The sequence below is a fragment of the Procambarus clarkii genome, chromosome 31, assembly GCF_040958095.1.
Source record: "Procambarus clarkii isolate CNS0578487 chromosome 31, FALCON_Pclarkii_2.0, whole genome shotgun sequence".
In the NCBI taxonomy this organism is placed as follows: Eukaryota; Metazoa; Arthropoda; class Malacostraca; order Decapoda; family Cambaridae; genus Procambarus; species Procambarus clarkii.
Genome location: NC_091180.1, coordinates 24,148,173 through 24,170,833, shown reverse-complemented (window position 1 = coordinate 24,170,833; position 22,661 = coordinate 24,148,173). Strand labels below are relative to the sequence as shown.

Below are 22,661 nucleotides of genomic sequence, written 5' to 3'. Positions count from 1 at the left end.
TGTTCTTATCTCTCTCTCTCTCTCTCTCTCTCTCTCTCTCTCTCTCTCTCTCTCTCTCTCTCTCTCTCTCTCTCTCTCTCTCTCTCTCTCTCTCTCTCTCTCTCTCTCTCTCTCTCGATCCGTTTTAATGCCTCGCTTGTTATATAAAGAATTATAATTAGTGAATATTTCAATGTAAAGTAATTTTCATATTATATCTTGGTTACTTTATTTCTTGAATATAATTATTTTTGGTTATACATTTCGTATCTGGGGTAAAAAAGCAATGTTACCAGTTATTGCCTGATGATCTTGAGAAAGGTGCAGTCATTGTGAAACTGTGGCTGACCGTCTTGTGTGATAATTTCCGCCTCCTATCGATTGATTGATTGATAAAGATTAAGCCACCCAAAAGGTGGCACGGGCATGAATAGCCCGTAAGTGGTGGCCCTTTTGAGCCATTACCAGTATCAAGAGCTGATACTGGAGATCTGTGGAGGTGCGACTGCACCCTGCGTGACGGGAGATGTCTCCCGTGGCCTCCTATCAGATTGTCGTGGGTTTAATAGCCTCCTCCTAACTGTCTTTTATTTTTAATAGCTTCCTCCTGACTGTCTTTTGTTTTAATAGCCTCTTAATGGATGTCTTTTGTTTTAATAGCCTCTTAATGGATGTCTTTTGTTTTAATAGCCTCTTAATGGCTGTCTTTTGTTTTAATAGCCGCCTTATACCGACCATGAGGTTAAGCAAGGTCGAGGACCTCAACATCAGTGGATCTCATGGAATTAATAATGCTTTCGACATCTCTCTCTTGAGTTGAAGGCTCTGTTGAGCTGACAGGTCGAGCCAGGACGGGTGGAGGCTTGCCTCATCTCGCCCCCAGACCCGATTCATCACCCCAGGCCCGATTCATCATCCCCCCCCCCACTCACACTTATACGCGGTGTTTATCATTGCTGTATTGTAGAAATTGCTCTGAATTTTCTTGAATAGCTGAATTGTTCGCGAGATTCTGCATATTATGTATTTTCACAGTTACTTCAGATTCGAAGTTCACCTCTTTGACTGAGTCTGTAGAGTGCCAGCCTCGCATGATGCTAATCAGCGTTCGATTCCCGATGTGTCCAAATGATTGGATGCTGTTGCTTCACCCTGTCCCCCGTATCCCTGTTCATATTATGTGCTCATGTACGTTCCAAGTGCGATATAGTCACTTATTTGACTTAACTACCTTATTAACTAACCCTTGGTCAGCGACTGTGGCTATCGGCCGTCCTTACATTAGTCCAGGTTAAGGGAGTTTAACCGGCCCTTTCCTCCCCAGGAACACACCTTTCTCCTGCTGGGAAGGTCAGGTCTAGTCCTTTCACTCGCTCTGCCTGGACTTCATTGGACTAGGATGTGGCCCAGAGGACTCTTGAAGGTCGTTTGGACGACGCTCTGCGCGCTGCTACACCTGAAGGGATACTGGGAAAGTGTGTGTGCGTGCGTGTGTGTGTGTGTGTGTGTGTGTGTGTGTGTGTGTGTGTGTGTGTGTGTGTGTGTGTGTGTGTGTGTGTGTGTGTGTGTGTTCTTTCTACCATGTTTTTGTTTCAAGAATTTTGTTTAAGGGTTATAACGAGGTGAAGTTAGAAGCCGTTAACACGCAAGATATGGTAATGGAGATTGTGTCAACGGAGTGACGTACGGGAGGCTTGCGTTAGTGGAAGGGTGATGAAGCATGTTGATGGATAACGCTGGGAAAAAGAGGTACCTCAGGCTTTTGTTTAGTGTGGGTATTAAGTGAAGAAATTAGCTAGAGAAGGGTGATGGGAAGAATTAATTACTAGCAAGTGAAGCTGGAGAGCTTGGTGGAGGACGTTTAGCTGGTGAATATGAAGCTGAGAGACGAAGCTAAGAGATGGAACCGAGATACGTGTTTACAATGACATGCTGGAAATGGCAGCTGGTTCTTCTCCAGTTTACAGCATTTCATGCACTAAGGAGAGGTCTCATAGACGTCTTCAAGATGAACAACGACAATTCCTACGTATATACGTTGCAACACAATCAAAGACAACAAGTAAAGGTCACCCTACACCCACATGCATCCCTCCAATCAGAATTTGTTTTTATTATCACTAAGGGTATTAAATTAACTAAACCTGTTTATTTTTTCGTTATTTGAAAGGCTTGTGTGAGTGTAAGTATGAGGGCCAGTGTGTAAGAGTGAGTCTTTGAGTTCAAGTGTGTATTGGGTTAAGTATAATAGCGAGAATGTGTGCTTCTGTGAGTGCGAGTGTGCAAGTGTGAGTAATCACAAGACTCTGATACACTTTTGCCTCAGAATATCGCAATATTGCCCAAGCAAAGTTGTAATTGACAGCTTCGAGCGCTGCAAAGAATTCGAGTCAGATGGTAAAGGTTGCATGATTGATCAGCCTTCAACAGTAGATTTATTTAGTAAAATGTTGTAATAAACTCAATATCACTGAAAAATAATAATTTTAAAGATTAAATAAAGTAAAAACTAAACTTTTTCAAAATAAAAATATTTTTTTGTGTGTTTTTCGTGTTATATATAGCTAAGGTACACAGGAAAATAACATAAGAATTATGAATTTTTCAAAGAAGGAATTTGTTATTGATCAGTTCTGCTCGTTAGGAACAGTTAGTTCCGTTCACTCGGACTAGTTAGTTCCGTTCACTCAGACTAGTTAGTTCCGTTCACTCGGACTAGTTAGTTCCGTTCACTCGGACTAGTTAGTTCCGTTCACTCGGACTAGTTAGTTCCCTTCACTCAGACCTGTTGGTTCCATTCACTCAGACCTGTTGGTTCCGTTCACTCAGACCTGTTGGTTCCATTCACTCAGACCTGTTGGTTCCGTTCACTCAGACCTGTTGGTTCCATTCACTCAGACCTGTTGGTTCCGTTCACTCAGACCTGTTGGTTCCATTCACTCAGACCTGTTGGTTCCATTCACTCAGACCTGTTGGTTCCATTCACTCAGACGTGTTGGTTCCATTCACTCTGACCTGTTGGTTCCGTTCACTCAGACCTGTTGGTTCCGTTCACTCAGACCTGTTGGTTCCGTTCACTCAGACCTGTTGGTTCCGTTCACTCTGACCTGTTGGTTCCATTCACTCAGACCTGTTGGTTCCGTTCACTCTGACCTGTTGGTTCCGTTCACTCAGACCTGTTGGTTCCGTTCACTCAGACCTGTTGGTTCCGTTCACTCAGACCTGTTGGTTCCATTCACTCAGACCTGTTGGTTCCGTTCACTCTTGTCAAAGATTGATGATGTCTTTGATCATCAATAAAAACTTGTCCTTACGTCTTGGGAGATGCTGTTCTTCTTGGGGACCTCGTAGCTGCCACCTCCTGCCCTCCTCATTACCTTCTCCTGCCTTCCTACTGGCTTCCTCATTATCTCTGCTGGCTTCCTCATTATCTCTGCTGACTTTCTCATTACCTCCTTGCTATCCACCTGTTTGCTGCTCCCTACTGGTCTTCAGGTAGCCACCTGTTTGTTTTCTACAATATAGAAATTCAGTTTGATTTCATGTTTCAATTTTCAACTTGCAAATCATCAGGCTATTGCAAGAACTATATCTATAGCGCATAGTTTGCCGTGATTAGACACCGTGATACAATCTGGTTTTAAGTCACATTGTATACTTATTTAGAGTTGCCTTAAGGTTGTCACAGAAGTGTAGAGAGAGATTATGAAGACTTTTCTGTGGTGATCTTAACAACAGGAAGAGTACTGAAGCCATCACCACCTGCTTGCTCTACAGTCTTGGTTTTGCCCTGTCACAAGCCCTTAAAAGATATCTTTGTCTTTTCGTTAGATCAAGATTAGAAGCTGGAAGATGACACACACACACATGGTTATAAAAGGAGAATTAAGTAAGCGATTGGGGGCCGTTCTGGACCTCTTTAAAGATCTCCTGTTTCTTAGTTTAAACTTAATAAGGGTTCAAGAGGGACTGAAACGTCGTCTCATAAGAGCCTAGTTTCCGTCTCATAAGGGCCTAGTTTCCGTCTCATAAGGGCCTAGTTTCCGTCTCATAAGAGCCTAGTTTCCGTCTCATAAGGGCCTAGTTTCCGTCTCATAAGAGCCTAGTTTCCGTCTCATAAGGGCCTAGTTTCTAATTCTCTTTTTATTTTGATTTAATTGTTTTGCATTCATTTCTCCTCTATATATTTTATTCCTAATTGTTTTTTGTTTGTTTTTTAAGTTTTATCGCCTTTAACTAACGGCCCATTTCATTCATGATATATGACATTAAAATATTAAAAGTGTTATTTATAATACTAAAAAGTAAAAACAAATTATATATGTCATGACTTGTGCACATGGTAAGATAAATATGATGAGAATGCGCTAAGCCAGCATGGCTATATAGCGCTTGGAAGTTATATGAGGACAGGATAGGAGCTGGGATATGAGGACAGGATAGGAGCTGGGATATGAGGACAGGATAGGAGCTGGGATATGAGGACAGGATAGGCGCTGGGATATGAGGACAGGATAGGCGCTGGGATATGAGGACAGAATAGGAGCTGGGATATGAGGACAGGATTGGAGCTGGGATATGAGGACAGGATAGGAACTGGGATATGAGGACGGTGCCCAACCCCTTTGAACCATTAGGAATCGACCTTGCAAGGAGCGAAACCTTCGTTCTATCAATCAGTCCAAGTGGATAGGACATAAAATTATCAAAACGTATTTCAATATTCACGCTGCACCCACACATTCCCACACTTCAATTCAAGATAATACTGATATGAAAACACGTAACTCGATAACATTATAGATATATATATATTAAGAATTCTGTAAGTATATCCGATTGGCTATGACAAATACAGTATTTTAATAATTGCTCCCACTAGGTATAAAATACATCATACAATTTATGTATCATAACCACTATAATAACACACACGATTGTTACATGCATCGCACCATCAAATGTAACAGATAATTATATATAGGTAACGAACTTGCTAAATTATGTTTTTCATTATGTACAAACGAATTACTAGTTACATTAAATGGTTGATATAGCAGCACAATCGTCTCTAGGTTACAGAGATTTCAACATGACTGTATCTTTTGACTGTAGCACGCTGTAACATGTCACAATTCTGACGTTTACAGTACTGCATTTTTATTGAGTCTTGACTTACGATTCTCGCTAAAAAAAAAATACAAGAAGCATACATAAGGGGGTTCAGAAATTGCTATTACTATTCACAAAATATACATTCCAAAATACGAGTCCAAAAATGTAGCAATGCTTTCCAAGATCCATTTATTTCCTATTAATTTTCATAGAAAATTGGCTGTCGTTGTCCTATCACATTTGGATCATATATCAACACCACAACTATGAATATAAATAGACAATTTGCCAATTTTTGCTCGTGTTATGACCCTACAGCACAACTGTTGTGGCCATCTTTATGTGCATTAACAAATATGGATCAATTTGATCAATATATTGATCAGTTTGATGAGAGTGAAGAGTATAGTTTAAAATGCAAGTTAATCCCAATGACAACAAAGAATGTCATGGTCACCATGACAATTATATAGAGAGCACTGTCTATCTCTCCTCGTCCCTTTACCATACAAATATTTAAAAAAAAAAATTTAATTAAGATAGCAAAGCTAAAATGGTTGACATAAAAAGTTGTAAATTGTCATATATATACATTTAAATTTAGCTTAACCATTTATTATTATTTTCATATCCTATAACGTCACGCCCTTCATAAACGAGTAGACTCGTTTGGGCACAAAGTTTTATGCAACGTGCCGGATAAGTTAGGCTGTAATGACTGTAAGCTTCTTAAACTTTAAGCAACAATAGCTCGGCTGATCATCACCCAGGAGTTCTCAGGCTTGTCTGTAAAAGCAAACTAAAATACCTCTCGAAACCCGGTAAAGGTAAAACCTGGCTGTTGTGCCGCAAGCTCATAACACAAGATAGTTTTTTGGGTGGCAATTAAGCAGTTCCAGACCACGCCGAGAGCATGTGTTGACTTTCTAGGCTACTAGAAAGTAGCAAAAGTAGGCTACTAGCAAACCAGTTATGCACGCTAGTTGCTGCTAGATAATCTTTTCAGGCAAGCTATAGCTGGTGCTAGATTACCATTTCAGGCAAGCTATAGCTGCTGCTAGATAGCCAATTATGCCCTCGAGAAGATCTGCACACTTTAGTTGCCAGACCTGACGAACGAGCGCCTGAAAGCTGGTATGCTTGTCCTAGTTCCTTGTGATGGCTTAGAGGAGGCGGAGGTAGAGGGGTCCGTTGCAACGGGGTCCGTTCCAACGGGGTCCGTTCCAACGGGGTCCGTTCCAACGGGGTCCGTTGCAATGAGAGCTTCGTCGATTGCATCTACTGGAGCGTCAGCGGGAGAGTCAACTGATACTGCAACGTCCTTAGTGATGATCGGAACGGAGTTGCTCGCAGCCGGGGCCGTGTCTGAGACAAAATCTGGTGAGGGAACCTCTCCTCCTTCGGGGTATTCATAGTAGTATTCATATTCATCAGGAGCGACGGTGGTTGTGGTTGTGGTGGGTCGCTTACGACGGATAGCTCCCGGCCTGTCAGGGAGAGAGAGAACGTGAGAATCATCTTGTTGTCGTGAGAATATTCAAGTAAGCGTGAGAACTCTTATTCCGAAACTCTTGAGTCTGAAACACATATACACACACACACAAAAACTGAGTTCTGAGAGTTTTGAGTTTTTATTATGAAATAATAAAGAAAAAATGACAACAATCAAACACGATAGAAAGGGCTGGGAAGCTCTTATTGTAGGGACTTTTAGATAGACCATTATCTTCATTGTACAATGAAAATAATGAATGAAATGTTCCATGAATAACCATTCATGGAACATTTCACAATGACATTTCATTGAACATGTTAGAGGGAGCCTCCAGGGAACATTTTAACCTAATGTGGTCCATTGAAAGTAGAACTCATTACAATTTGTAAATTCAAGAAAGCATTTTGATTGGATTTCATCTTCCAGAAAGGTTTTAGTGACAAACGTGTTTAACAATAATTTCAATCTTTAAGAAAGCCTTTAGAGTGACCCTAATTCCTAGCTATATAAATAGATTGACCTTATCATACAAAGAGTACATGTGGAAAGACACTTCAACGAACCTTCTTAATTGACTATAATGTTAAAGGCTCATTTTAGAATTACAATTTGCCTAATTAACCCTTACGGAGTAATCCATATATCGAACGAATCTTCTATAATACATTTATCCTCTAGAAATCCTTTTGGGTCTTTAAAAGGAACTCCAAGGAACTTTGATGTACTTTGTCTCCAAAGAACTTTAAGAAGTATCCACTACGTTATGAAACAACTTCCTTACGTGACCTGAATCTTCCTCAAAATCTTCCTCCTTTGCGAGCTTCAAGAACAACCTCTAAATATTACTAGAGAGTAATACAACTCACCTGCGCTGTTGGGGTTGCTGTGTGGGCTTCCTGATGCTACTCCTCACGGGTTTGTAATCTTGAATGAGGGGAGAAGCCGTCGTGGCGGCACGCTGAAGCGGTGCCTTGGTCCCTTGTTGGATTCGAACCCGGTCTCTGAATTTCGGGACGTCGTAGCCGGCGCCAATAGCGGCGGCGATGATGTCGGCGCTCATCTTGCCAGGGTCCTTCTCCAGTGTGGCGAAGTAGTCATCGAAGTACTCGGTGTAGTAGTCAGAACTGGAGGATGAGAAAGAGGGGGAGGGGGGATGATTCACTTTGTATGACACCCGCAGTAAATGTTGATTCATGGACCGTCACTCCATAGATTGATACACACTTATTTCTCTTATTCCTCACCATTCACCTCTCTCTCTCTCTCTCTCTCTCTCTCTCTCTCTCTCTCTCTCTCTCTCTCTCTCTCTCTCTCTCTCTCTCTCTCTCTCTCTCTCTCTCTATCTATCTATCTCTCTCTCTCTCTCTCTATCTCTATCTCTCTCTCTCTCTCTCTCTCTCTCTCTCTCTCTCTCTCTCTCTCTCTCTCTCTCTCTCTCTCTCTCTCTCTCTCTCTCTCTCTCTCTCTCTCTCTCTCTTATCCTTGGCTTCATCTCTCACTTCTTTCCTCTCACCTGTCATTCCTCACCTCTCAACCCTCATTTACCTGCCTCATCCCACTCCTCTCTCTCATCGCTAACTACATTTCACATCACTCATCTCTCTCATCTCTCACCAATCTATCGGTTCTTGGACACACTTCTTTCCATATATATATCAACGCCCTGACAGGAAATTGAGTAATTCATATCTCTATTTGTGACCAATACAAAACTGACGAGAAGACTTAAAAGCAAAAATAACTTCATATGGTTACAAGAAAACTTTTCACGTACTTAATAAATGTTCGGTAAGATAAGTGCTGGACTTAAGAAATGTAAAGTAATGAAGACAAGAGTGATAAAAGACATCAGTGACATCACAGGGACCTATCTCACAGGAGGTGAAGATAGGTCCCAGGATCACAGACCAAAAATCTGTGTCTGGCTAACATATTTAACCCCAAAGCTTACCTCTGTGGAACATGTTTACAATGTAACATCAGCAGCATTTGTGAAACTGGGTGATATTCGAAGAAACTACAAAAAATATATAAGACCTACACAAGAAGATACAAAGATGAGCCTAGGTAATCACAGTCATTAACTGACTAGATATCGAAAAGTCGGAACTAGGGAGTGAACACTTGACCTAATAAGCACACATTAGCTAACGCACATAAGGTGCGTACTCTTTAATTCCTGAAAACAGCTGAAACACGCGATGCGTACCACTCTGGGACATCCTTGGGCGACTCGCAGGTGGTAGTGTTGTTGTTGAAGACTTGGCCGAAGGCACAACCGTTTCTCCTGGGGGTCTGACCGTTGATACACACGTAGAAGTACTGACAGTCGTGGGGGTCAGCGTAGCGTGGGTGGGACACCGCCACGTCCAACCCCACTTTGGGACACGTGAAGTTCTGCTTGTCTGTGAACAACGGTAAAAATAAATTACTACAGAAGTGATGCAGATTATAACAGGTCGGAGGAAGAGGCATTATAATGGATGGTGAGGGAGATGAAATTACAATAGATTGTATTGAGTTGAATAGCGATAGATGAGGGGGGGATTACAGCAAGATCTTCGCTATGTTGGCAGCAGCCAACACGAGTATCGTTCAGACTAGTATAGTCACAGTCAATACCATTGTGTTAAACACATCCGAAACGATCTAAAGGAGACCCAGGTGTGTGTGTCTTATCTCAGGCTGAGATTCAAGATGCTGAGAACTTCCTGGGCGTTGATTAGAGTACCTGGACACAGGTATGATGACCTTTGAACCTTCAATATAATTAGTTACGATACTGGTTATCGAATCAGATTAAATAAAGCTAAATAAAGTAAACGTGAATGCAGTGACTTATGAAGGGTAGATTTGATTATATATAGTAGAATATCTTTGGAACAGGGCATTGGGATCCAACTGCCGTCTTGGGTTAACCCAGAGTAAATATTGTGTTGTTGTATTGATCAAAGCATTCGCTAAACTGAATGTTAGAGATAATCCTGTTCAGTAAACAAGTAGTGTTTATACTGCGCCTTGTAATATTCCATTCTATAATATTTCCAAGGGGAAAATTAACGAGGTAATAAATATAGCAACACAAAATAGAACATTAAACAATGAAAATAAATTGGATCAGTTTATATTCAGGCAAGACCTGGGTAAATACCGGTTTGGAAACAGGATTGTTGTTTTGTGGAACAGATTACTGGGTAATATAACAGACGTGGGATCCCTTGATTGTTTCAAGTGTAGGCTAGACACACACACACACACTCACACACACACACACACACACACACACACACACACACACACACACACACACACACACACACACACACACACACACACACACACACACACACACACAAATATACATATATATATGAAGAAGCTTGAACGGATATTAGCAAGAAATTCCTTAAATGGGCCAACAGTCCTTCTACAATTTCCTTAACTGGTATGTTATGCACCACTGTGTCACTCTGTGCATTCATTACTCAACAAGAGTCAAGGGTCAAAGGTACTGAGAGGTGTGGTGTGTCTTGTGTATATCCGATTGGCTGTTTATTTTTGTCTTCATATTTGCAAAGGACTAAATTATACTTGCTTATTGGTTCCCAAGATATTTTGGGTCAATGGCCTTGAGTGTCCTATCGTGGCTGATCGGTTTTAAGCCTTAGAAGGACACGAAACCATTCCCTGTTATTACAAAGGCATTTTATTTTCAATTTAAACTGATGTCTCTGATGGCACTTTGTTCATGTCCAAAACCTATAACATCCAGAACTCACAACATCCAGGATATCATGGCAACATCCTGGATATCATGGCAACATCTAGGACATGTTGACATAAGACAAAAAAAGCATCGCATCCCAATTTAAAAGTCACCAAAGGCCAAGGCTTATTGGACTGCTCTCGAAACTGGTTTAAATGTCCTAACGTAAATGTAGAAGCCTTTTTAGAGACTGCAATATTTACAAGTACAAATAAGACGGAGTTCGAGTACTTATATTGAAATTCCGGTTTAATCCTAAAGTTTAAATGGCGACCTTTAAATGCCGGAATTGAATGCCAAACTTAAATGCCAAGGTTTAAAAGGCCGAGTCTAAATACCATAGTTAGATGTTAAGATAACCGAATTTGAAGGCAAAGATTGAGAGGATTGGAAATAACAACATGCTAATCATCCAACGATATTTATATTATTAAGTCTTAATATTGACTTTCATATGGAGACTTTTAATTGTGAAAGACGACGTCTGAAAGGCAAGAATTAGATTCAAGAGAATAAAGAGCTATATTTTTCACTAAGAAACCAAAGGTAATGAAAATAGCACTTTGATTGTATGGTTTCACACAAAGGTTATTAATATATGTGGATGAGTTTGGATGGATATAAGATGGATATATAAGCTGCCTCGCATGGGTCAATATATCTTTTGCAGTTGCCCTTATTTGCAAGTTCCAGTAATATTAATATTTGCAAGTTCCAGTATTACTAATATAATCTAGCTTGAGTCTTTAACCAATGATAGGTTCAAAAAGTCGTCTAGTTCTAGTTTAATGATTATTGGGTAGCTAGCATTAAACAATTTGCTTCTGTCTTATATGATTTGACATATTGAAATACATTCTTCAAAAATGTTGGAGATGGGTGTTATCTTTGAAATTATTTACGGGGAAATTTTGATGTGGTGAATGGCCATACCCTTGGTAGGATCTCCTCTTAATACAGTGACACTATTGTGGCAGTATTACACAGTGACAGTATTACACAGTGACAGTATTACACAGTGACAGTATTACACAGTGACAGTATTACACAGTGACAGTATTACACAGTGACAGTATTACACAGTGGCAGTATTACACAGTGACAGTATTACAGTGACAGTATTACACAGTGACAGTATTACACAGTGACAGTGTAAAACAAAGTGTTGTCCTTCTGTCAATTGTTCCCTGAAATATCTGCATTAGAGTAAGTAACTTATATGTACTTTTCACCAAATTCATCAACGCATCATCACTTGCTTGAAGGCAGAAAAAGTTATACAAATTTCTAGTACATTTTTTGGTATTGGAAGGTTAACCTGAGAGGTTTAGTTAACTGGTATGAAATTTGTGTGTTTTCATATGGCATAATAATTTCATGTTTTCCTGTGAATTATTGCTAGAATACGTACACAGAGAATGAAAAGAAGCACACACAAAAGTAGGATATAATGTGAAAGGGAAAATATATTCGTAGAGGGAACATATGTATAAGGAAGAAACGCATTGGAAGAGGGGAGATATAGATGAGGGAACGTGAATATAGAAGGGGAAAGATAAGACGGGGAATCATCAAGGGAGAAGATAAGGAGTAGGGAATTAAAATTGGCGAAAAAGGGATTAAGAGTGGGATTAAGAATAATAATGCAGTTATAATACCGACACAAGTGTGACGATAACAAGAGCAGTTTTGATCACACACACACACACACACACACACACACACACACACACACACACACACACACACACACACACACACACACACACACACACACACACACACACACTAGGCGGGATCCAAGAGTCAATGCTCGATCCTGCAAGCGCAAATATGTGAGTACACACACACACACACACACACACACAACACCCTACCACACACACACACACAACACCCTACCACACACACACATACATGCAACTTTCCATCACATCCATACACATACACAAACAGCATCCCCCTTCCCCCTCCCCCCCATATCCCCCTATATACACAGAAATACAACCCCCCCCCCCCTTCTCCAAAAACATCAGACTCCAGTACCTCCATCGTCACACACACACAGAGCTGTACTTACTCTCCTTGTGGCAGTCCTTCCTGCCGGACTGGTCGGGCCAATCACAGATGCCAGTCTCCAGAGCAAAGGCAAGGCCCTCAGGGCAACTGATGAGGGAGCCGACACCGTCCACGCAACGGTAAGCGTCCTGGCAGTTTGGGCTGTCCTTGGGAGCGAAGTTCCCGTTCTGACGGTCGCAGTGTTCCGTGGGTTGTGGCGGCTCTGAGGGGGTAGGTACATGGTTATGAGGTTAGGATGAAAAATATGACAAATTCATACATATATCAACAATTCATGCTCCCCCTCCTCATCATCCATCTTCCGTTCCCGAAAAGGAATTGCAGAAATGTGTTCAGAGGTTTTCGAAAATCACGTTTCGCATTTAATGTAGTGCTGAACGATGTTCGAGATTGAATAGCTTGTTGGACGGTCAGTAAGGTGTTGAGGTTGGTTGAGCCTTTATAATCTAATATCAAAATGTCCTGTGGTCGCCCTATGTAATGTGGTATCTTCAGGCAACCATGTTAGACAGGTTAAATATCCCGAAAGGAATCCACAGGGAAATAACAGTTCGGTTCTATAGACTACGTCTAGGTTACAGATGCAACTGGGAGATTGGTGAACCCCGACAGAAAGAATGCATCTTCTGCCAAACAATCACAGAAAAGTCACTACTTCACTATCTCCTGAAATGTCAAGCAACCAACGACCTTGGATGAGCTTTAAGAGTCTCTCAATGTTGCAGTAACCACCTTGAAGCCATCAACACTGCCACTCTTCTTGCCAAAAAAAAGGTGTCCAGCAGCTGGACACCCTCATACTGTCGAGCAGTATCCTTCCCCACGTTAGCAGCCACATAGTAAGGACTGACAGTTTCAATGCGATTTAGCTCACAGTATATCCTTTCACGACCAAAGATCACATTCACTCCAAAAAATCTACCACTTACGGGCTATTCATGCCCGTGCCACCTCTTGGGTGGGTTAATCTTATAGATAGACCATCTCGTAAGGAACATGATGTCCAAGCACCAGCAATGTCGTTTCAGAGAAGTATTGTCTGTCAATACAACAGGAAAGAGAAGGATGGACTAACTGCATCTTCCTGAACTGGCATAAAGCCGTCGACAATGTACCACACAACCGGCTCATATACAAACTGGGAAATCAAAGACGAATAACAGGAGATTCAGTAACGGGGCAGAAGTTGGCATAGAGATAAATGAAAAAAGTGGAGTAATACAGGAATGGACTCGGGGACGCATTCTGATCTCCATATGTGACCGATTTAAGTGAGATATTGGGGTCTTAATGGTCATTCTTAGATGCTGCATAGACTGGTGAAGGATTACTTAAAACTACAGGATTACTTAAAGATTCTACAGAGATTGAGAAATAGTTGATGGGCTTCGATACTGACCCATACCTAATCCTTATCCTGATCCCTTCCAAGTGCTATATTGTCGTAATAGCTTGGCACTTTCTCCTGCTAGTTCCTTCCCCTTGGTAAACCTCTGTCAGGAAGGAAAATGGACTGTTATGTAAATGAGGTCCCCCCCCCCTAAGCCAAGGGCAAAACTGCCCCCCGTACATTTACCCATTTAGTTACTCTTCAGCCCAAAGTATGCCTACCGTGATTGACCGCGTGACACGCATCAATCAACGTACCACGGACATACTACGAACAAAATACAGTTCCCAAAGTCAGAAAAGGAGATAACAAAAAAAATCTCGTTTCAATCATAACGCCAGGCCTTGTGCCGGATGCTTATATCAACACGATAACATTAATGGCATTTTCAAAGCTTGAAAACATCCTAGAGCATTCAGGAGCCTGGAAAAAACAAATGTCTAATCCATATATACTTCTTAGGATAGACCAAGTACCGTAAATATGGATTCTCCTCATGCACACGTCTTCGTAAGAAATACAAAAACAAAGTCTAGTAATTTGTCATATGACCTGAATCTGAGATTAATATAATATAATTAAAAGGCTAAATTAAATTTACCTTACAACATTATAGAAAATCAGACGTGTTGGGGGGTAATGATCACGATATATAAGATTCCCAAAGGAGTTGACGAGCTTGGGGAAACATGAGACGAAGAGGCATGAAAGCTATGGACGCAGTAGTCACACACACACACATGCTAGGAGGCAGTAGTCACACACACACATGCTAGGAGGCAGGCGTCTCATTGGGGAAAAAGTAGACATACTTAGAAGGGTGAGCGCGTCGAGGTTAACACCATTCACAGTTATAAAAACAAGAATGATTTAAGAACGGGAGGTCCAGCAGCTGTTCCGTCAAGTGTCCAACAGTACTTATTCTTGAACACGATAATTTTATCATTATGCATTGTTCTCATACTGTTATTATATTGTTCTTATTAATGTCGTTATTCATCGCTTTATTCACTCAAATAAAGGGAAAAGTGCTTAATATATATATATATATATATATATATATATATATATATATATATATATATATATATATATATATATATATATATATATATATATATATATAATATATATATGTATATATATATATATATATATATATATATATATATATATATATATGTATATATATATATATATATATATATATATATATATATATATATATATATATATATATATATATATATATATATATATATATTTCGATCGTCTCTCTCTCTCTATCACCTGTTTTCCATGTATATTTTTGCACCTTTTCTTTGTCAACATTGTTTTGTAATCTACATATTTAAGTTCCTAATGTCGTTCCCATTCGCGTCATTTGAGACCTTTTTCTAAACTCGGGAGTGGCTTCAAACACTTAATTATTATTTTTTAATAGTGAAGGTTTGAAAAATAATGATCGGTTCTCTGTCTGTGTTTCACTCTTCCTCCCTCTGTCTGTCTGTCTATCTATCTCTCTCTCTCTGTCTCTGTCTCTGTCTCTCTCTCTCTCTCTCTCTCTCTCTCTCTCTCTCTCTCTCTCTCTCTCTCTCTCTCTCTCTCTCTCTCTCTCTCTAGTTTTGCCATGACTCTCAGGGTGCTGACCCATAGAGCACAGTGGAGCGCGAGACGCGAATAGCGGGCCCCTCTTGAGTCCAGGAGCAGTGGGTAGGTTTTTATAGACAAGTCTACCCCAGAGACAGGAAAGGGCAGAGGCCATGGCTTTTTGGTGTGTGCGCGAGAGAGAGAGAAATTGCACCCGCATGACCTATTAGCGTTTGCCTAAGAGTGACTACTAAGGAGTGACGTTCAAGTTTGTTTTCGTATTTGACCTCAAAGTTGTGGCTGGAGGTGGCTTCCACAACTTCTTTTTCCAGTGAATTTCACCTGTTGACCACAAGTATTAGAATATAACTCATTTGCATTTCCATTTCTCACATAATGTCCTCTTCTCCAGTTTTTTAGCACTACAAAGAGGTTGTTTTTTTTTAATTTTCCCTATTTCTCACAGTATCTTGTATGCAGTGATCATGTTCCCTTCGCACATTTCAAATTTAGTTTTTGTGATTCACGATGCGCTCTAAACTGCAGACGACAGTTCGTAAGGAGCTGTAAGCCTGCTCAGAAAGATTATGTAGGCCGTAGGCTCTAAGACCTGCACATTGCATGAACCTAATTGCGTTATAGTGACGTCACGCACCAAGTGCACACTATATCAAAAGTACATTGTACCTTATAGCGTCGTTAGAATAGGTTCGGTTATGTTTGGAGAGAATATGCTCCGTTGGATTGGTTTGGGTTAGGATTAGTTTGTTTATAGAGTAGATTTGACGTAGATACTTTTCTCTCAATACGATTTAGATAAATTTAGATAGATTTTTTAGATAAAAAAGGTAAATACTTTTCTCAAGTCTTAGTCTCTACTCAGTGGAGAAGATAATTATAAACATAAATGGATGACAGAACTAATGCTTTGTCATGGGTATTCACCAAGGCTTCAAGGGAAGCAAAAGTCCTGCTTAACCAAAGTTCCAAAGTTTTATTACAAGAAGATGATAGATCTTGGGCAGGAGAGGAAAGGCTAGGATAGCTGCTTATTCCTTGACTGCCATAATGACTCTGGCATAATGCCCAATAAAACGATAATCAGCAAAACCAAGGAACATTGGGGTTGTATCTCGGAAGGGCAAGGATTAATTTGAAAAATATGAGGCACAGAAAATCCTCATCAATGATTTTCTCATTGATGCATAACGTTAGTGTGATTCGTTTCTGCGTATGAGATAAAAAGCAGTAAAAGAGGAGTCAAAAATAGGAAGACCTTAAATTGATTTCTGGAGTCTTACTAGTTGTAATATACTCTGTGATGTCGAGGATTACCTAAAATGTGAAACTACCGAGGACAATATTAATGAAGAAAAACTGTATAAGGCGGCATGAGGATATTATAGGGTGGATACTAGACTTCAACCCCCGACATGTGCAATATGACGAGGATTGAAACGCAAGGATGGCATCCCCATCCCCCAACACACACACAGGACTACTCACGGAGGGCTGGCCGACCCGCGCAGTCCACTTGGGAGAGAAGGTCACACTTCTCCACCGCCGGGTTGAGGTCGTTGAAGGCCATGCCATCCGGACACAGCTTCTCCGTCAGGATGTTGTCGATGCACTCATAGTACTTGTCGCACTGACGGGCGTCGGCGAAGAACCCGTTGGGAGCCGGACACTCAGAGGCGACTTCCTGTCCGTTGGCTGCAACAGAAGGGACTCGTCACATCAAGTTAGGACAACGGGACATAGGTTTGGACAACGGGATACAAAGTTTGGATCACGGCTCCAAATAAATAAATATATATGTATATATGGGTTGGACATGTATATGAGTGGGATTGGGTGGTTATAAATAGGAGCTGCCTCGTATGGGCCAATAGGCTTTCTGCAGTTACCTTTGTTCTTATGTTCTTATATACAGACGAGGAGTCACAATAACGTGGCTGAAATATGTTGACCAAACCACACACTAGAAAGTGAAGGGACGACGACATTTCGGTCCGTCCTGGACACCATTCTCAAGTCGATTGTGAGAATGGTCCAGGACGGACCGAAACGTCGTCGTCCCTTCACTTTCTAGTGTGTGGTTTGGTCAACATAAATAAATATATCATTGACATAATATAATTTGTAAATCGCGGAGGACAGAGCCGGAATTATTATTAGCTTAATAAATCCGAACATCAGTATTTAGAGCTGAGAAAAGCATAAAACCGACATATTTCGCAGCCCTAAATACTAGAGCTTGGATATATTTTAATGATTTATTTATTTAGTATAATACAAATATTATGTTCACACAGAAATCGCAATGGCGTGATATATCAAATGAACAAATCCACAAGGGCCGTGATGAGGGTTCGAACCTACACACACACGGGATGTTCCCAGATGCGCCTTAGTCAACTGTGCCACGACATGGTTCGAACCCTTGTGGATTTACACAAATATTATGTATTTGTGTCCTGGAGGCTTTTTACGTTTCTTCTTTCATACTTATTCTCTGTTGTCATAGATTCAGCTACTCGGAACAAGTTCCAAGTAGCACGGGCTATGGTGAGCCCGTAACTTACCTGGCACAGGAGCGGGGCAAGTAGCACGGGCTATGGTGAGCTCGTAGTGGACTTACCGGGCACAGGAGCGGGGCAAGTAGCACGGGCTATGGTGAGCCCGTAGTGGACTTACCGGGCACAGGAGCGGGGCTGAAACTTCGTACTTATTCTCTGAACTGTTGTTACTTCTAGACTGTGCTAAGCTACTCCATATCTGCTTCTGGTTACATCTTTTCCTTGGGGATGGGTGGTCATTTCTGCGACCTGACCACCCATCCCCAGTGAGAGATGCCTGTCTCCAGGGAAAGATGGGAGAGATGCCTCCCAAGATGACAAACAACAGCGTCCTGGGGAGAGCAAGAATCACCAGCATGTACACAATGCTGAAGCAGAGACGAATGCGCTGGCTCGGGCACGTTGTGCGAATGGGCGATGGCAGGATCCCCAAGGATCTCCTGTACGGAGAGCTGAGGCAGGGAAAGCGTCCAACAGGCAAGCCCCAGCTACGGTACAAACACGTATGCAAGAGGGACCTGAAAGCCATGGACGTTGATCTTGCCACGTGGGAAACACTGGCCGCAGACCGTTCAGCCTGGAGGCAGTCTGTTCAAAGAGGTCTCTCCAAGTTCGAGGAGTCACTTGCCAAGGAATCGGAGGCAAAGAAACAGAGAAGGATACTGCAGGATGTCTATTACTCCTGCTGCTGGTTGTAAAGTTATTAATGAACTGTGTTCTGAGGAAAACAACGTAGAACAGGGCTTTAAACAAGCTACTGATTAGGAAGCTCTTAGTCTGCACACACACACACACACCTGTTATAGAAGTCTTCTGCTCCGTGACCATATGATATACAATTAATACTATGATATACCAATTAAAATTAATGACATTTTCTATATAAAATGACCAAAACATTGCCTATGGCCCATAAAAGTTATCGCACAGTTGTCAGTCAATACTAAGAACACGTCCTCAAGCCTGGTTATCTATACCCAAATGTCTAGTTAGGATACCACAGTAAGGTGGTATCCTAACAGGATACAAGGTGTAACAAGAGCCGGTCGGCCGAGCGGACAGCACGCTGGGCTTGTGATCCTGTGGTCCTGGGTTCGATCCCAGGCGCCGGCGAGAAACAATGGCCAGAGTTTCTTTCACCCTATGCCCCCTGTTACCTAGCAGTAAAATAGGTATCTGGGTGTTAGTCAGCTGTCACGGGCTGCTTCCTAGGGGTGGAGGCCTGGTCGAGGATCGGGCCGTGGGGACACTAAAAGCCCCGAAATCATCTCAAGATAACCTCAAGATAAGAAGAAGGTTAGGGTAGTTAGTAACCAAAAGACTAGTTGGATTACGAACCTCAACTGCTGTTTTGCCCTTGCGTCACTTCACCGAGGTTATCAGGTCGAATGCTTGAGAAGGCAACTTTCTCTGTAACATTTTCCCCCCCCCCCCCATGTAACACACGCACCGGTTATATATAGCTTATATACCCTACCTTATATAGGTAGGGTAGGTAGGTAGGTAGGTAGCTACCTTATATAGGTAGGGTTATATAGGTAGGTAGGGTATATAACCTATATAGGTAGGTTATATACCCTACCTTACCTTATCCTCCCGTGTCCTTGTACTAACCCCCCCCCACCCCCCCCCCCTCCTCTTCCCCATACCCCCTTCCTCCCCACTAGTCCTTGTAAAGGATCGTGTCAGGCCTCTTGGATAACCTTCGAGCCACGAGCAGTGTCGGAGCCCCCTTACCATGACCAAGCGGTTAAACCCAACATTAAACCTTAACCAGTAACCTTATGCTGACAGGCTTTTAACCCCCCCCCCCCTGCCCCCCTCTCCCCCCCTCCCCCCCATGGTATTTAACATGGTTGCTTCTGTTGAGGCAAAGCGGCTTTTTTTTTTTCCTCTTTTGCCTCTGGCATGTAGCCACAGGTTAATAGATCCACAGAGGAGTGTATAGCGAGAGAGAGATATAAGATAGTTGCTTTTGACGATGTCGTGGTCATAAATATCGTGTATACGTATGTATACTCACACGGATGTATACTCACACGGATGTATACTCACACCTGCACGGGATACACGCGCGCGCGCGCACACACACACACACACACACACACACACACACACACACACACACACACACACACACACACACACACACACACACACACACACACACACACATACATTTCACGTCTTGTGAGCAAGACCTCCCAACCTCACCACTCCCACTTTCATCAACCCTAACACCCCTAACCCCCCACCCCCACCCCTCTCTCTCTCTCTCACCCCCCCCCCCTCCCACCCCCCACCCCACTCACAAGGGGAGAGGCCACCCCTCTCCCCTACTTCACCCGAACTGGCTTCGAGCACAACACTCTATTTTTTTTCATATTTCACAAAATACACTTCGTCGTATTAGTGAGGTATACAGGCGTGTGTATACGGCATACATGTATATAGTTCACTCTATATCACGTGAACAGATTGTCACACAGAAATTTCTCACTATTTACCGCATTCAATTTCCCATCCACCATCTTGGATGAGATCACAGGAGGCGAAGAGAAATATATACATCTTGTCCGCCGTGTATATATATATATATATATATATATATATATATATATATATATATATATATATATATATATATACAAACAGGCATCACTCCAGCTTTGATATCAAGTGGGTTCCTGCACTCCCTCATCACCCACTGGGAAATAGAAATGAGCACATAAATGAGGAAACATAAAAAACGGAGAAGGGTGAGGATAAAACTGTCTTCGTGGGGGTGACTCGCGGAAACTTCCCGTGATACTTGCCCCTCTGCTTGCTGTGTGATAATATTAATAAGAAGGTTGGTAGGGTAATAGTAATAATATCAACAATAGCACAACTTGGACATGCTGGAGAGAGAGAGAGAGAGAGAGAGAGAGAGAGAGAGAGAGAGAGAGAGAGAGAGAGAGAGAGAGAGAGAGAGAGAGAGAGAGAGAGAGAGAGAGAGAGAGAGAGAGAGAGAGAGACAGAGAGACAGAGGCACAAAGACACACACACACCTACGAGAGTTCAATCACTTTTACTTGATCTGGAAACCAGCCGACAACGAGACGTCAGGGACACCAAAATGCCCGCATCTCGTCACTGCTGTCGGCGTGTAGAGCTCCTCAGAGAGCTGAACTCACCGTCACGAGTGCATATTACTTACTATCAGAGTGTCTCGGGCCTGCAGGAGCCTCAAGAAGCAAGAAAGAGGACATTATGAGAGAGTTTTAAGCACGTACCAGGAACCAACGCCAGGAGCGACACTATCCACACGCGGTACATCTTCGGACTGACGGACAGAACCTCCATGAACCTCCTGCTCCTCGAGCGGTGTGACTATTCTTCTCTTTCTCTCGCACGGGGTAGTGTGACTATTCTTTTCCCTTTCGTTTCCATGGCGAGGCCTTGTATTCATGTCTCCAAAGGCTCCACGCGATGCCGCGGGAAAAAGTTGAAGATATTTCAATAGAGCAGAGGAAATTGATCATTTGGTTTAAAGATATGTGTGGTTAAACACTCTATATTATTGTCTTAGGTGGGAGGGAAGGCTGTAGGGACGTAGGCAGGTAGGTAGGCAAAGGGGGGGAGGTAGGTAGGTAGGGATGAAGGGAGGGAGGGAGGGAGAGGGAATAGGTAGTGAGGGAGGGAGACACGAGTGGGAGCCGCCGAGAGAAAGTCGGCAGAAGTTCACATTGGCCAGATCGCCTCGCGTCACCTGGGTGTCACCTTCCCAAACACACATCACACACGGCCCCTTGGAAACAACGTCTATTAAGACGACCCTTCGGAATATTTTCCTTGGGCTCTATTGACTTGCCTCCGTTTTCTCATCCCTGAAGGGGAGACATAAATAATTCGTCATATCGCTTCCAGAGATTTCCACACCAACTTTACGGAGAAGTCCTTGATAGTTTTTTAATCTGTTTGTTGGTCTGTCTAAATGCTCTTAGTGGAGAAAGAGAGATAAGAGGGATGGTGAAAGGGAGAATGGGAGGACGCTAGGGGGTTCAAGTTCAAGTAAGTTTATTGAGATATTAAAATACATCTCAAAAGGAAAGAGAAGTTTAGGTTATTTCTTCCCCCGTCAAAGCAGGGGAGATTAGATGCAAGAAATAGTAAAGATGAGAATTTAATACTCAGCTAGTTGTGCTTGCGAGAGTTGAGCTTCAGCTCTTTGGTCTTGCCTCTCAACTGTCAATCAATCGGTGTACAGATTCCTGTGTGTGTGTGTACATATCCAGTACGCATCCGGACACCGTTCAACTATTCACTCGACCTTGACAAAGAGGTCAAAGGTACACTCGCCGCGTCAGCCATAACCTTTGAAACTAATGGTCTTGGAGGCGATAGGCAGTTGGGAGGGATGGGAAGGCCATTTTGAAGGGGGTCGACAACAATGCTATATTTCCTCACTACATAATATTTATACAGGAAGTCGTATATAGGGAAGGATCTCACTACACGCAATCCACACCACAGTGAAAATTGTCTAATGTGAGAATCATATTTCGTGACAATAGTGCGAACAAGCCTGAATGGTCCCCAGGACAATATGCAACTTCGTGACAATAGTGTTTATTGAAGTTCTTGTGGCATGAAGATGAACATGATTGGTCCATGTTTTGGACCAAC

General features: G+C 42.1%; 1 protein-coding gene across 1 annotated transcript; it reads right to left on the bottom strand.

Moving 5' to 3' along the window:
- Positions 1-4,767: 4,767 nt before the first annotated feature.
- On the bottom strand, positions 4,768-21,349 carry LOC123758889 (uncharacterized). The gene is made up of 6 exons (XM_069334560.1): positions 21,269-21,349; positions 16,921-17,127; positions 12,436-12,636; positions 8,799-8,994; positions 7,456-7,713; positions 4,768-6,581 (listed from the first exon to the last, which is right to left on the bottom strand). Exons 1-6 carry the CDS (start codon positions 21,336-21,338, stop codon positions 6,191-6,193), a joined length of 1,323 nt encoding a protein of 440 aa, XP_069190661.1. The 5' UTR covers positions 21,339-21,349; the 3' UTR covers positions 4,768-6,190.
- Between the last annotated feature and the right edge of the window lie 1,312 nt (positions 21,350-22,661).

Coding starts and splice junctions, on each gene's coding strand:
- LOC123758889 (XM_069334560.1), bottom strand. CDS start 21,338: ATGGAGGTTCTGTCCGTCAGTCCGAAGATGTACCGCGTGTGGATAGTG. Junction 17,128..21,268: donor GCTCCTGGCGTTGGTTCCTG/GTACGTGCTTAA, acceptor CTTCTGTTGCAG/CCAACGGACAGGAAGTCGCC. Junction 12,637..16,920: donor CGCGGGTCGGCCAGCCCTCC/GTGAGTAGTCCT, acceptor CTACCCCCTCAG/AGCCGCCACAACCCACGGAA.